The 14,598-nt window shown below is 49.5% G+C and overlaps 1 protein-coding gene across 4 annotated transcripts in view; it reads right to left on the bottom strand.

Annotated features, from left to right (window-relative positions):
* Positions 1–14,598, bottom strand: part of MYO18B (myosin XVIIIB) — a 245,008-nt gene that overhangs the window by 128,142 nt on the left and 102,268 nt on the right. For all 4 annotated transcript variants that reach the window (XM_070066045.1, XM_070066043.1, XM_070066042.1 and 1 more), the window contains exons 25-26: positions 4,546–4,665; positions 3,743–3,851 (exon numbers count right to left, since the gene is read on the bottom strand). In XM_070066045.1, the coding sequence (XP_069922146.1) occupies positions 3,743–3,851; positions 4,546–4,665 (229 nt within the window). The remainder of the gene's footprint in view (positions 1–3,742; positions 3,852–4,545; positions 4,666–14,598) is intronic.

Here is a 14,598-nt window from a genome sequence, read left to right as displayed (position 1 = left end):
AGTGAGAGTGGCTCTCCGCATGCAACTTCTCAGAACTCAGTAAGTCCCTGGCCCTCAACCCTGGATTCCACACTAAGAAACTGCTTTCAGTTCAAGTTTTTTAAAAACACTTCCTCCAGGAAGCCTGTCCTGATTACTCCCAACTGTCTATACTGGCCTAGAATGGGGTGGCCTTATACCATTTGTCTGTATAAGCTTTGGGTGTTCATGCCTTTCTTTTCCCAAGGCAATTCCATAATAATCCTTAAGGGCCAAGGAACTATTTTCATCATCAGTGACATCCAGAAGTGTTCCCTACACATAAAAGATTCTCTGTAGTTGTTGATATAAGCTCACTATTGCCTAATGAAACCAGAAAAATAATCAGGAAAAAAGAATTATCCCTCTAGTCAACCTTGTTGGGTGGCACGGTTCACACAATAATTGACTGTTGGTTGAATTAGCAAATAAATGAATTAGCAATAATTTAAGGATCTAATAAATGCAAAATAATACTGGTTTGTTTTAAAAAATCATTTGCTCACTTGATTAAAATTATCTGGCGGAATAAAGTGGACTCCTTTAGCTTCTTATGTTTTATTTTTTGGCAATACAAATAATGGAATCATGCCTCTTTAGTTAATGGAGTTGTAGAAAACACTGCATAAGCAGATAGGTTAATATAGAGACCATCAGGGCCAGTGCTGTGGTATAGCAGGTATAGCCACCACCTGCAGTGCCAGCATCCCATATGGGCACTGATTCGAGTCCCGGCTGCTCCACTTCTGATCCAGCTCTCTGCTATGGCCTGAGAAAGCAATGGAAGATGGCCCAAGTCCTTGGGCCCCTGCACCCACGTGGGAGACCTGGAGGAAGCTCCTGGCTCCTGGCTTCGTACTGGTCCACTCTGGCCATTGGGGAGTGAACCAGTGGATGGAAGACCTCTCTCTCTCTCTCTCTCTCTCTCTGCCTCTCTGTAACTCTTCCCTTTCAAATAAATAAACAAATCTCTTTTTTTTTTGACAGGCAGAGTTAGACAGTAAGAGAGAGAGAGAGACAGAGAGAAAGGTCTTCCTTTTTCTGTTGGTTCACCCCCCAAATGGCCACTACAGCCGGAGCTATGCCGGTCCGATGGCAGGAGCCAGGTGCTTCCTCCTGGTCTCCCATGGGGTGCAGGGCCCAAGCACTTGGGCCATCCTCCACTGCCTTCCCGGGCCACAGCAGAGAGCTGGACTGGAAGAGGAGCAACCGGGACAGAATCCAGTGCCCCAACCAGGACTAGAACCTGGGGTGCCAGCGCCGCAGGCGGAGGATTAGCCTAGTGAGCTGCGGCACCAGCCAAATAAACAAATCTTTAAAAAAAATAGAGAGAGACCATCTACTTGTTCATCTGTGCATCTGTGTGTCCATTCATCCTAGTACTGATTGCGCATGTGAGTTTGAACTACACACAAAGGATAATGAAATGAATAAGAAACCTTTCCATCTACTTCCAAGATAATCTAGTGGTAGAAAAAAACATGCAAATACAGCTGCACCCCAGTATGATCAGAGACCTTATAAGAAAATCCAAAAGAGGACTCAAGTTCATAAGGGCAACAAATTTATCTCATTAATCATTGTTCCTTCAGAACACACTCCAATGCCTACCATATAGTAAGTGTTCAACTAGTCTCATTGGATAGGTGGATGGATGGATGTGTATGGTTGGGTAGATGGCAGGGTAGAGGATTAACAGGTGGACAGTTGGGTGAACAGAAGGAATGGTGGGTGGATGGGTGGATGTTTGATGGATAGAGAGATGAGTGGATTGACAGCTGGATAAATCAATGAAAGGAGGTTGTATGAATGGATGGAGGATACAGTTAAGGTCTTGGAAGAGATGACCCCAATAGGGATTTCCACATCACTAATCTAAGAGAATGACATAATAGTAAGGAGTTAACATTTGTTCAAATTGCCATCAAAATAAACAATACAAGGGGAGAAGAAGCCCGTGTCCCCATCAGGAAAGTGTCTCATAGCAGCAGGCACCACAGCCTGCAAAGCAAGAGGGAACATTAGGGGGCAGTTCTGAGCTCTGCATCAGGCCAGGCTGTGGACAAGTGACACGAGTGGGCAACACGAGCAGGCCAGGTGAGGAAACTGTCTTGCCCTCCTCAGCGCCGCCCCCCGCCCCTGGTGGCACTCAATCAGCAGGTGTCATTCAGCCCCTAACATCCGGTCACTGCCTTCCTGGGTTCACGTGATCTCTAGGCTAGCATTCCAAGTTTCTGGAGAGCACAGCCCAAGTAAAATTCTCCTGTACTCCCCCACAGAGTCCAAGTCCGCACTGGGTGCATATCATACGAGATTCTCTTTAAATATTTAGCCATGCATAAAGGGAAAACATTTTTTATAATTTATACCCCAGCTCGATCCATAGAGGAGGCTGTGGTGCCATTGTGGCGGATATGATTAAAGTGTTTTATTGCTTCTTTCAACTTTCCCATACTTTAGAGATTTTTCTGTAATGAGTACGTATTACTTTCATAATGAAAAACAAAATATTTGTGGGTTGGCTTCCTGGAATGAGCAGCCAGAGCTGAGAGCCTATTTAGCATCGTGATGAATGTCCCTGGGAGCCAAACGTATCTCCTTCCTTCGTCCACTCCCCAATCTTCCCATAGAAAATAAACTGGGGAGCACAATTGTTGACATGAATCTCAGCTGGACGAAACTGGTGCTGAGACTCCGCTGGGGAAATGGCACTATCCCCACACACACACACACACTCACACATACACACACACTCACACATACGCACACACACTCCTGATTTGCCTTCTTCTGGGTATATCCCCAACATTTCAAGGGCATCCATTCTCTGTGGATGCAGAAGGGGTGATGGAAGGATTTTATAGAAGCTGACACACTAGGCGTCCTTTCCACCTGGCTCTGTTAGGCTGGGGAGAGTGAGAGGCGCAGTGGCAAGCTGACAGCCATGTCACCACGCCAGCCAACCGTAAGAGAGGTGTCCTCGGGCAATTGCGGGAGAAGGGCACTTCTGAGCCGGTGCATTGCCGGCGCAGAGTAAGAGTTCTCGCACCTTCTCATCACTCAATGCCTGCTGAGTGCCTGACACAGCTTTATCAGCTCTCAAACTGGAAGAGCAGTCGTTTGTGTCCTATTGGTTGTTAAGAGGACGGTTAGCAATTTCACCATTAATAGTAGTACAACAATAAAGCAGCTAGTATCTGTTTCGTGCTCTGTGCCACCCGCAGGGCTGTACCTTCTTCTATTAATCTATCATCACCTCCATCTGAAAGATGAAGAAACCAAGGCACAACAATTGCTTGGCCCAAATCCACTCATCCGAAGATGGAATCAAGGTTCAAATCCAGAAATTCGATTTCACTGGTCTCACTTTTAACTTCCAAGCTGACTCACTCACATTCACATTTAAAAATGTGTAAGTATGAAGGTGCCTTCCCACAGACCCACTTTTTCCATCCTTGCATTATTACAAACAGCTCCGGCCACAATGATAAACTTCTCATTTGAGCCCTCATTGGGTCACCTGTTCCATTCCAGCCTGTCCCATGAGACTGGGAGCTCCTGGAACACAGGGGCTGCGCCTGTTTGCTCTGCCAAAGTCCCAGGCCCTAACGCAACACCCAGCACACAGTAAGTGCTCAGGGGGTATCCCTGAATGAATGAATGATAGAGATAAAACAGCAACCTTGTTCCCCAGCGCCCAACCCCCGAGTTCCAGGCAGCTCACCTCCTCCAGGGCGATTCCTTTCCAAGTCGCTCAACTGGATTTTCTGCTGGGCTTCTTCCAACTGCTTCTCCACTTCTCCCAGCTTCTTCTGGACTTGCTCATACTTGCTCTGAAAGACAGGGCTCTGGGTCTGCTACGGTTGGGATGGGCTTTGAGTTTGTCCCCCAAGGGCCCCCGTGTCAGGAGCCTGGTCTTCAGTCCGGTGACATTCAGAGGTGGGGCCTCTTAGGTCACCGAGGCTGTGCCTTGGGAAAGAATTAAGGGAACCTTTCTGGAGTCCCTGAGTTCGTTCTTGGGAAAAGCTGATGTCAAAGGAGTAAGCCTGGGCCCTCTCCCTTGCTCTGACTTCCTGCCCTGCAGCGGGCTCTCTTGCTCTCTCTCTCTCTCTCCTCTCTCTCTCCTTGCTCTTGCTCTCGCCCCTGTACATGCTGCTGCCACATTATCATCTGCCATTAGGTCCCCAGCCAGAGGCCAAACCAATGGAGCCACTGACCTCAGTGCACCCATGGTGCCTCCACGGCCAGGGACTGCCTGCCCCCTGCATGGTCGTGATCCAAAAACACCTTCAAGGCCAGGAAATATCCACCTTCTGCACAATCCCAGACCATAGCGACTTCATAGCCAAGGACAGTGCCTCCGTGGCACCTCCAAAACCAAGCCTCTGGGAGAACCACCCATCCCCCCAGGATCTTGTACATGGGACTCAGTCAACCTGTGCATCTTAATAACCCCAGATGTGGGCACAGGGTGCAGGCCGACCCCTGCCAGCCGGCCACCCTGTCTGGCCACCCCTGCCCACTCACCTTGAGCTCCTGGAGCTCCCGGGAGGCCTGCAGCCGCTCTGCCCGCTCGCTCTCCAGTACCTGGCAGGCCACGTCGCCTTTGAAGCGCTCGTCAGCAAGCTCCGTGGTCAAGTCAGCAATCTGGGGTGGGGGATGGGGTGACCAAAGAAAAGTCACTCTCGGGGCCACCATCCCCTCTCGCCCCTTGTGTACTCCACGGGATCGCCCTGGCTGCCACGGGAAAGCAACCCACTGGTGTGCAGTTCTTGGTCCAACACTCGCTCACTAGCTACACATTCAACCAGGCAGGATGTCTGTCTGAATGTCAGTGTTCTCAGTGTTAACCGGGGAGGCATGACTTACAGAACTGCTTGAGGAGTAAGAGAGAGAAGACTAGACACACCCCCGGCCCACAGAGGTCAATTACAAAACAGCCACCGTGGCGGAAGTTCTTCTTAAACAACTTCCAGTGCTCTATCTTGCTAGACCAAGCAACACTCTCCCCCTGATGGACGCCCGGTGCACCTGCCTGCTCTCAGCCACACCTGGGCCATCTGCTCCTTCCAGGTGGCAGCCACACACATCCAATACCAACTGTGTGTGTGCGTGTGTGTTTGTTCCCAACCTATTTTTGCCAGTTGTATTTTTACTGTAATTGTATATTCAGTAAGATATTACATAGACCTACAAAATATGACTAGACAAGGAGTTTCCATGAAAACTGGGTTGAATGATTTGGAAGGAATTAATAAAAGTCAGTTGCTTTTTAAAGTGCTGTCAAACCAGTGGAGGGGAAACAAGCCAAAAAAAAAGACCAGGAATGATAGATTGGGTTTCTGCATTGGAAATCACATGGTTGTCAGTGAGAATCAAGAGAGATGAGGGGAAGGCATTTGGTGTGATGGTTAAGGTGCCACTTAGGATGCCTGTATCCCATAATGGTCACCTGAGTTCAAGTGTCGGCTCCACTCAACACTCTAGTTTCCTGATAGTGTGCATGCTAGGAGGCAGCAGGTGATAGTTCAAGTACACAAGAGACCCAGATGGAATTCCTGGCTCCTTGATAGTGCCTGGCCTGGCCCTGGGTGTTTCAGGTATTTGGGAATTGAACCAACAATGGGTGATTGTGCGTGTATGTGTGTCTGTGTCTGTGTGTATAGTGTGTGTCTGTGTCTGTGTGTATAGTATGTGTCTGTGTTTCTACCTTTTAAATAAAATAAAACTTTAAGCAAAGCAGCTACAGATCTATATGTTCTGACATCAAAAAATCCCCAAGATTTATCACCCAAAGAGGGAAAAAGCCAAGTGGCAAGAGAGCACAATGGGTCTGATCCTTGTTGTTTGTGCTGGCATAGAATAAAGCCTTCCTAAACTGCTAAGATGGACTGGTGCTTCCCTGGAAGTGTGGGCGCCCAGGGACTCCCATTTCCTTGGACGCATTTCTGCATCATTGATTTTTAACCACTTTCATCATCAGAAAAACATACTCTCCAAAAAGAGTCAAAAAAAACAGTGGCGCTCCAAACCCTGGGGCTGCTCTGTCCTCCCACCCTCTCTGTCGCTTGCCCTCTTCCAGCCCAGCTGCCTTGTACTTGAGGACCACAGGGGCAACTGCAGATTTCAGCAGAAACAGAGCAAAGAGGAGGCTTGGGGGAAGCACCCCAAATTCCCTAAAGAATGCAACATCGCTGACCAATCGAAGAAGAGCGATGGGTGCCGCAGACCAACCAGGAACTGGACATGAGCTGATCATGTATCACTCAACCCCAACTTCAAGCTGTGAGAACCTTCACCCCTAACTCCTTGGGGAGCCCCGAAATCAAGTGACAGCTGCCCAGTGCCTTGCTCTGCACTTTGCAATGAACTCTTCCTCTTTTCACCAGCGTCAGTGACTAGCTTTCTGCACGTTGGATGAGCAGACATGACGTTGGGGGTTCTATAGCCATGCCTCCCACTGGCTTTGGGGATTCTTCTGTGTCAGTAGCAAGAGATGGTAGAACCGAGACCTAAACTCAGGTCCATGGGATCCATGGAACAGCCACCAGTTAGGAAGGAGGGGTGCTCCCAGAGTGCTCCTGGCCCCCTCTGGGATGCAGCCTCCTTGTGCTGTCCCTGTTGTCTTTAAAGTCTGCTGGGAATGTGCCTGCCTTGCAGTGAGCTGGGATAGTTACTGCAGTGAAAATCCCAGGACCTGCAGCTCCCCCAGATCAAGATCTCTGAGAGGAGCCCAGCAACTTCACCTTTCAGTGAAGTTCAAGAGTGACTACGACAGAAATCGCCAGGCTCTCCGCCTGACCATGGCCTCCCACTTGGCTTTGGGTAGCTAAGGGTCACTTATACAAAGGCACTTGAGCTGGACCACACAAGGGCCACACAGCACAGACAGCATGCTCCAGGGAGTCTCTGATGGCACCCGAACCCTGAAATCAGCATCCATCCCAAGCCCCCGGATTGTGGTGCCTCTGCCTCAGCCAATTAGAGTGAAATTTAATTTGTGCTAATTGGCCTGAGCAAGGGGAGAAGAAAATTAATTTAATGCATTAATTTTGAGTTTTACAGAACCCGAAGTCTGGAGCCCAAAGGAAAATTTGCCTTTTCAAATTGGGAGAATGACAGAAAGCTCTTCCACAGACAAGTAGCCCCTGACCTGCCCCTGTCCCCACCCTGAGGGGCCCAGGGGCTTTTTCCTGGAGGTGAGGAGTGGGCACCATGCCCAGAGCTGTTAAGGGATGCAAAATGAAAACCAATTTAACAAGGGGGAAAGATTCATTTGCAAACCCAGAAGGGTCTTCGCAGATTACTCAAGGACCAATTAACTAGAAATTATTCTGAAACTCTCCTTGGATGCACCTCTTGGCCACATCAGCAGAAACGCTCCTTCTACTTAGGGACAATGACTCCCAGGGCCTGCTCCAAAGAATGAGTGCCCAGCACATTCTGTCTGGAGTCAGAGGAATAATATGTCCTGTGCACTGGCATCATTTGCAGCTTTGGAGAGCAGGGGGTGACAGGGATTGAAGGAACATTAAATGTTGAACACATGGAGAGTCCCCAGGGCTGTCACTCTGGCTGATCATTCATGGATCCAGCAGCGTTATGTGAGCACCTACTGTGTGCCAACTCCTGCCTATCAGGAGCCCATGGAAGAATCAGGGAAACAAGTAAACCACAGGGGTACCTGCATGCCTTGGCCAGACCCTGTTCTCAGTGTTTTATATTTAAGAATTCTCAAACTCACAGCAGAGCCTGGGAAGAATGTGGGGGAGGGGGAGATGGAGAGAGAGGATGGTGACTGTGTACAGGGGTGCCCTGGGTAGGAGAGCTGACCTCATGGTCCACAGCATAGTAGCACGACTCTGATCAACAACAGTTCATCATGTATCTCAAAACAGCTAGCAGAGGGGAGCTTAGAGGCTCCCAACAAAACAAAGTGATAAACATCTGAGCTGGGAGATATGCCAATTACCCTGGCCTGATCACTCCCTTGTCTACACCATACCCTAGAAGTATGTATACCTTACTGGGTCAATTAGAAATTAAAAAAAAAAAAAAGAAAAGAAATTGAAAATTCTCAAACCCAAAAAGCATCCTACCCATAGACAACAGTCAACAGGGATCTTTCACTCCCCTAGGGTCCTCTTCAATTTACCCCAAAAGGATCGGCTCACAGTGACCCTCAGGGGAGAACTCACACCCATCGAACCAAGGACAGACGTGCATAAGACACTGCGAAAGTCACTGTCTTTTAAGCCCGTCAGATACCTTCTGAGAAGGAGAATTTTTGTTCTTCCTTTCCGCAGAGCAGGAGTCTGAGGCATCAAGAAGTGACTGAGGGTAGCAGCTGCTAAGCAGCCGACTTCGTCCAGCCCAGGCAGCCTGACTCCAGCCTGTGGCTCTCGAACACTCTGCATCCTGGATCCCCTGTCTGACTCAATCCCCCCACCCTGGGCCTCTGGAGGGTCAGCAGGGCAGAAGCCATTGTCCCTTTGGAACAGAACAGGAAGCACCTCAGAGAGGTGAGGTGCAACAGCCAGCAGGGTACAAATCTAAGGTCGGGCAAGATCCAGACTTCTCCACTCTGTTGGCCAAAGGGAGCCTGTGTGGAGCCCATGGACCCTCCACTCCCATCCCCATCAACCTGAGCAATGAGAAGAAAAAATGAAATAGATCAGTAGATGAAGGGCTGGCCCAGCTGCTGCACCAGCTGGCCTGTGAGCTGTTTGTCAAGGAGATTAAGCCATGGCTTTAGTCTCATGAGACTGCCCCAAGCTGCCACGACCATGAGGACAAATCTCCGTCTTCGTGGTAGACCTCAAAGCTGCCCCAGGGATGCACCAGCCCAGGCAACACACTGTGCATTTCTCTGCCAGGAAGGAGTCCAAGCCGGACACACCACCTGCCACTAAGTAACAATGATGGATGGTAACTATAGTAACCATGACCATGGATGGAGAGTAATTTCCTGGCGCTAGGCACAGGTTCACCCACGGAAGCCTCACTGCGGCGGTGGGAGGTGACCACTGATTCGGTCTCCAGGGTGCAGATGAGGAGACTGTGGCTCAGTGTGGAAACATTCACCAAGGGCCCCAGCCAGGTGGTTGCCACAAGGCCCTCATCCGTAACTTCTCGAGGTTCAAAGAACACATATTGAACAAACTCATACATGCAGAAGAGGATCCAGGAATGAAGTGAGGTGAGCTGCAGAGCCCCGGGCCATCTGTGGAAATGGGGCCATTTTCTAAGAATGGTAGGAGAACGGTCCCAGGAGCACACATCACTGCCTGGCCTCGGGACTCCTCCAGGGAGCGTGCAGACAGCGAGGGCAGGAGCCTTAGAAGGGGACTTCAATGGCCTCTAGCACTCACCAAGTGCTTTGTCCCCCAAAAGAAAATAACACTTCCAATCCCATCCCTCGCAATCCCATCCCCCACCAGCCTCATCTTGAACATCCTTGGTCCTGCCTTTCCCTCTGAGTGGAGTCCAAGCCTTTGAGAGGATTCTCATGTATTCCTGTGGCCTGGCTCAAAGCTGTGGCCACTCCCTCCATTCTAATACCTGCCATTCTAATAACCAGGGTTGCACCTGCCAGACCAGACCCCTCCCCTTCTGTGCATTCCACCTGGAATGTGTCCCTCACCCACCTTGTCACCCGGCTACTTACGAGACACCTCTGCTGAGAAACCCCCTTGGACCTCACTCCCAGCCTGAGTGGACGTTCCCTCTGCCATCACAGCCTGTCTGGAGTCAGCCAGACCTGGGTTCAGATTCCAGCCCTGTCATGTACCTGCTATACGATATTGGATAAATCACTGAACCTCTTCAGGCTTCACTTTCTTCATCTACAGCATGGGGTTAAAAGCCCCTTTTCCACAGTCAGATTTAAAGCTAGAATGAGGTAATGCGGGTCAAGGATTTAATCAAAGCAGCAGCAGAAGCATCACTCACTAAATGTTGCTTTTGTAATTAGATTCAGCATGAGGCCATTCGCTCATCGCATTTGTACTGCACACTTTGTGCTAGACACTGAGGGGTAAGGAAAGGTTTAAGATGCATTGTCTTTGAGGAATTCAGTCTATTGGGAGAGGATGCTTGTGGGGGTGGGGTTAGGGAGTGGGTGCGCAATAATGGTGACAAGGCTTGTGGTAGAACAGGCACCGTGGCAACTATTTGACCTGCACATCCTCACACAGCCTTCTGAAGAGGAAGTTACTGTTCCCATCATCATTTTGCTGACATGAGAAAGAGGCTCAGAGCCTTGAAGAATTTTGCCACCCACCCTGGAGCCCAAAGGGTACAAAGTCAGTTGTCTGAGTCAGAGCGGCTCCACTCTCTTCCTCCACACCAGATATAGGAGACTCCAAAGAAGTTTGTGGTGTGGAGAAGCAGGTGTTAGGCCTAGCAGTTAAGATTGCATCAGAGGGGCCGGCGCTGTGGCATAGTGGGTAAAGCTGCCACCTGCAGGGCCAGCATCCCATATGGGCACCAGTTTGAGTCCCTGCTGCTCCACTTCAGATCCAGCTCTCTGCTAATGGCCTGGGAAAGCAGTGGAAGATGGCCCAAGTGCTTGGGACCCTGCACCCATGTGGGAGACCCAGAAGAAGCTCCTGGCTCCTGGCTTCAGATTGGCACAGCCCCAGCCATTGTGGCCATCTGGGGAGTGAACCAGTGGATAGAAAACCTCTCTCTCTCTCTCTTTCTCTCTCCCTCTTTCTCTCTCTCTCTGCCTCTCTGTAACTCTGCCTTTCAAATAAATACATAAATTTTTTTTTAAAATTGCATCAGAGTGCCTGGATTTGAGTCCCAGCTCCATTCCTGATTCCAGCTTTCTAATGTACACCTTGGGAGATGACAGGTGATGGCTCAAGTAGCTAGATCACTGCCAGGAGACCTGGATTGAGTTGCCAGCTCCCAGCTTTAGTTTGGCCCAGCCTGGCCCACTGCAGGCATCTAGGGAATTAACCAGTAGATGAGAGCTTTCTTTCTGTCTCTCTCACTCTGTCTCACTACCTCTCAAAAAAAGTTCATGGAATTAAAAGTTTCTTTTGGTACAAATTGCTTTTTTGAAATCCATGCTTTTTTTAAAAAAATAATAAACATTTTCCAGGAACTTTTTGCAATGTCCTCATACAAGGTCAGGTCTCTGGACTACTTCCTTATCTTGTAGAGTCTTCAGTATCTTCACCAGTATTGCACAGTAGGGAGGGAACAGACTGTGGTTCTGGCTTTTGTACGGGGAAACCGAGGCACACAGAAAAAACATTGCTGACATACGTTTCTCTGAGGGCCCCAGCTAGCCCCACTAGGGTCGTTTGTGAACATGCCTTTGCATTAGCTGTCCATTGGAAGGAGACAGGTGCTACAAAGTAACACCTAAGCTACACTGTATCCTAAACCAGATAGGAAGTGAATGGATTACAAATAGACTCACAGGGGAGTGTGGATTAAGAGTCCCAAAGCCTGGGATGGGGTCTGGACTCCCTCACCAATGGACAACCTGACCCTGGCCAATCATGTCCACTTGTGCCTTAAAGATAAACCATAACCACACTAAGACTCGTCATGACCAAACTCCCCTGGTGCTCTGTGAGTGGACTTTCTGACCTAAATCTCCTGCTGGATCCTGGTAGATCCCCTCCCCCCCATACACACACACACAAAATTTCTCTACCAAATAGAGAAACCTCTCTGGTGAATGAGGCCAGAAATCTCAAGTGCATGGACCTCAGCCCTGGGCCATGAATGCTATCTCAGGGAACACCCAGAACACATTCCACAGCAGGAATGAGACGCCACACTCCACACTCCACCCTGTCCTATGCTCCCGTGTGCTCCTCCTGCTTTATAGGTATTTCCTGCAAGCAGCTACAGCATTGCTTTCCTGTAAAAATAAAAAAAAAAATCCTACTTTGCGCCCAGGCAGATTTTGCACGCTTGAAGAATATTTATAGTCACCTTCCCGGAGGTTCCTCGTCTCCTCCACTGCTCTTTCCCAAATGAAGCACTTAAATCATTTTGCAATAATGTTGTCTTTTTAATAAGCCTAGCCACACCGAGCTTGACGAGACACAACAGGATTCCATAACCGACTCCCTCCTACTGAGACTGGGGAGGGGGCAGGGGGGCAGTGCAGAGACCACGAACAGAGCAGGGAACGGAGCAGGGGTGTCTTTGTGATGCATGGCCCTGAGGGGGATCCAATCCCCAACTGTTGCCAGCACCTCCCATCTAAGAAAGTAGAGCCACAGGGAACAGATACTTTCTACCCCTTCTGTGGCCTCCTGACTCAAAGTGTGATCTCCAGACCAGTGGCTGCAGCATTATGTGAGACTCGGTTAGGAACACAGAGCCTCCAGGGCCACCCCAAGCCTGCAGACTCAGAATGTGAGGCCCCAAAATAGCAATCTGTTTTCTAAAAAAGTCATGCAAAGGATTTGGACACTTTCTAGCACAGAAAGCATGGCTCCAAAGCAGCAAGACCACTGTGCGTCCAGACCACTTCCACTTCGGCGGGGGGTAGGTGGGGAGTGAGTGGCCTAGCAATCAAAACACCTGTTAGGATGCCCATGTTCCATATCACAGGACCTGGGTTTCATGCTCATCTCCAGCTCCTGACTCCAGCTTCCTGCCAATGCAGACCCTGGGAGGCACTGGTGATGGCTCGAGCCACTGAGCTCCTGCCTTCCCCATGGGAGACCTGGGTTGAGTTCTTCAGTCCCAGTCCAGCACCTGCCATTGTGGGCATTTGGAGAGTGAACCAGTGGTTGGGGTCAATCAATTTCTCTCTCTCCTTCTCAAACAAATAATTAATTTAAAAAGAGACCTGAAAGACCACTTTGTCAAACAGCATAACTGATCAGCAAAAAAAAAAAAAAAAAAAAAAAAAAAAAAAGTGGACAAGCCCATATTAAAATGACAATGTTAGTAGCCAGTCTGGTTTGAGTCCTAGCTGCTCCACTTCCGATCCTGCTCCATGCTAATGCTCCTGGGAAAGTATCTGAAGATACCCCAAGTGTTTGGGTCCCTGCACCCACCTGGGAGATTCAGGTGGAGCTGCTGGCTCCTAGCTTTGGCCTGGCCCAGCCCCAGCCCTTGTGATCATCTGAAGAATGAACTAGTGGAAGGAAGATCTCTCTCTAGCTCTCTGTCTCTTTCACTCTATGTTTCAAATAAATCCTAAGAACAAAATGACAACATGGTACTACTGTACAATCCGAAAAACTGCAGGCATTTGGAGAATGAGCCAGTGGATGGGACATCTCTGTATCTAAAATAAAATGTTTTAAAAATAATTATTAAGTCGTCAGTCAATGCCAAGAGGGAAAGCACAGGGCTTGTGGCCACACCTGTAGGCTCCAACACATCTTTGTAGCATCAAAGAGGGGCTCCTGCAGAAAGAGGGGTGCAGGGATGCTAACCAGGTGACTAGATTGGAGGGGTGTGTCCCAGGCAGAGGGCGTAGCACATGTAAAGGCAGCGATGCCTGCTGGCAGCCGGTGGTGGATTTGCATTTTCCCTCTTATTCTTCAGCTCTTATTTCCTTTGCTCTTTCTCTGCTTTTAAGTCTTAGTTTTTTTCAGGGTCCCAGACCCCTGTTTGTAACCATGTGTGACACAAACAAAGATGCAAAGAGCCTGGGTAGCATCTTCCGTAGGGGTTGACATGGGTTTGCTTAGCTCAAGTCTCAGAAGCCTGAGCGACTTCCCTTCCTTCCCCAGGTGTCTCCTGAGCTAATGTCATTAGCCCCAGATGCTAAGGACAGTTATTCATCACATGCCTGCGAATCTTCCCGCACTGCCAGTGCCTCCCAAATTCCAGGTCTGACCTCACAGCTCAAGATGAAAGACGGCATCAAATGACAGCTCAGCCGGCAGGAATTTCCACAGGGCTAGTCCCAGCCAACTCCCACGTCTCTGGGTTCTCACTCTGCTATTCTACCCATTGCTGCTTCCAGCAAGAGAGGTTAGGCAGCGCTGGGGACGAGAACAAGGTGTGGGGCTGCTACGTGTCAGTCCCTCTCCTCCTTACAGTCTGTTCCTCAACAGGGCTGCAGCCTCAGCCCAGCTCCTCCAACTTGTGCTGCTTCGGTACCCATTCAGCCCCTGCTTTCTCTTCCAGGGCCGATTCCATAGCTGACACCTTAATGCAGCTGCAGGAGCAGACATGGGTTAAGCAGACAGAGAACCCTTGCTGGAGAGGACAACCACAATCTCAAGGGGATCACGTGGCAAAGAGATAATCCCTTCTCAGATTTCACTCTGCGTCCCCACAGGAGCCAGCCAGCTCCACCCCGGACTGCGAACAGGACAAGAAGGCCGAGTTCTGTTGGCTTCATCATCAACTCATCCATCAACAAAACCAACTAATAGCATCAGCAATTACAACACCAGATCTTCCTGGCTGTAGAAAGTTCTAGTTTGGGGGTGGGTGTTTGGCCCAGCAGTTAAGATGCTGGTTGGGACACGCATGTCCCATGCCAGAATTATGGGGTACAGTTCTCAGCTCTGCTCCTAACTCCAGTTTCCTGCCAATGTGCACCCTGGGAGGCAGCAGTGACAGCCCAGTGACTGGGCTTCT

Source organism: Oryctolagus cuniculus, chromosome 21 (assembly GCF_964237555.1).
Source record: "Oryctolagus cuniculus chromosome 21, mOryCun1.1, whole genome shotgun sequence".
In the NCBI taxonomy this organism is placed as follows: domain Eukaryota; kingdom Metazoa; phylum Chordata; class Mammalia; order Lagomorpha; family Leporidae; genus Oryctolagus; species Oryctolagus cuniculus.
Note: the sequence above shows the minus strand (reverse complement) of the source record. Positions and strands in the feature narration are given on the sequence as shown.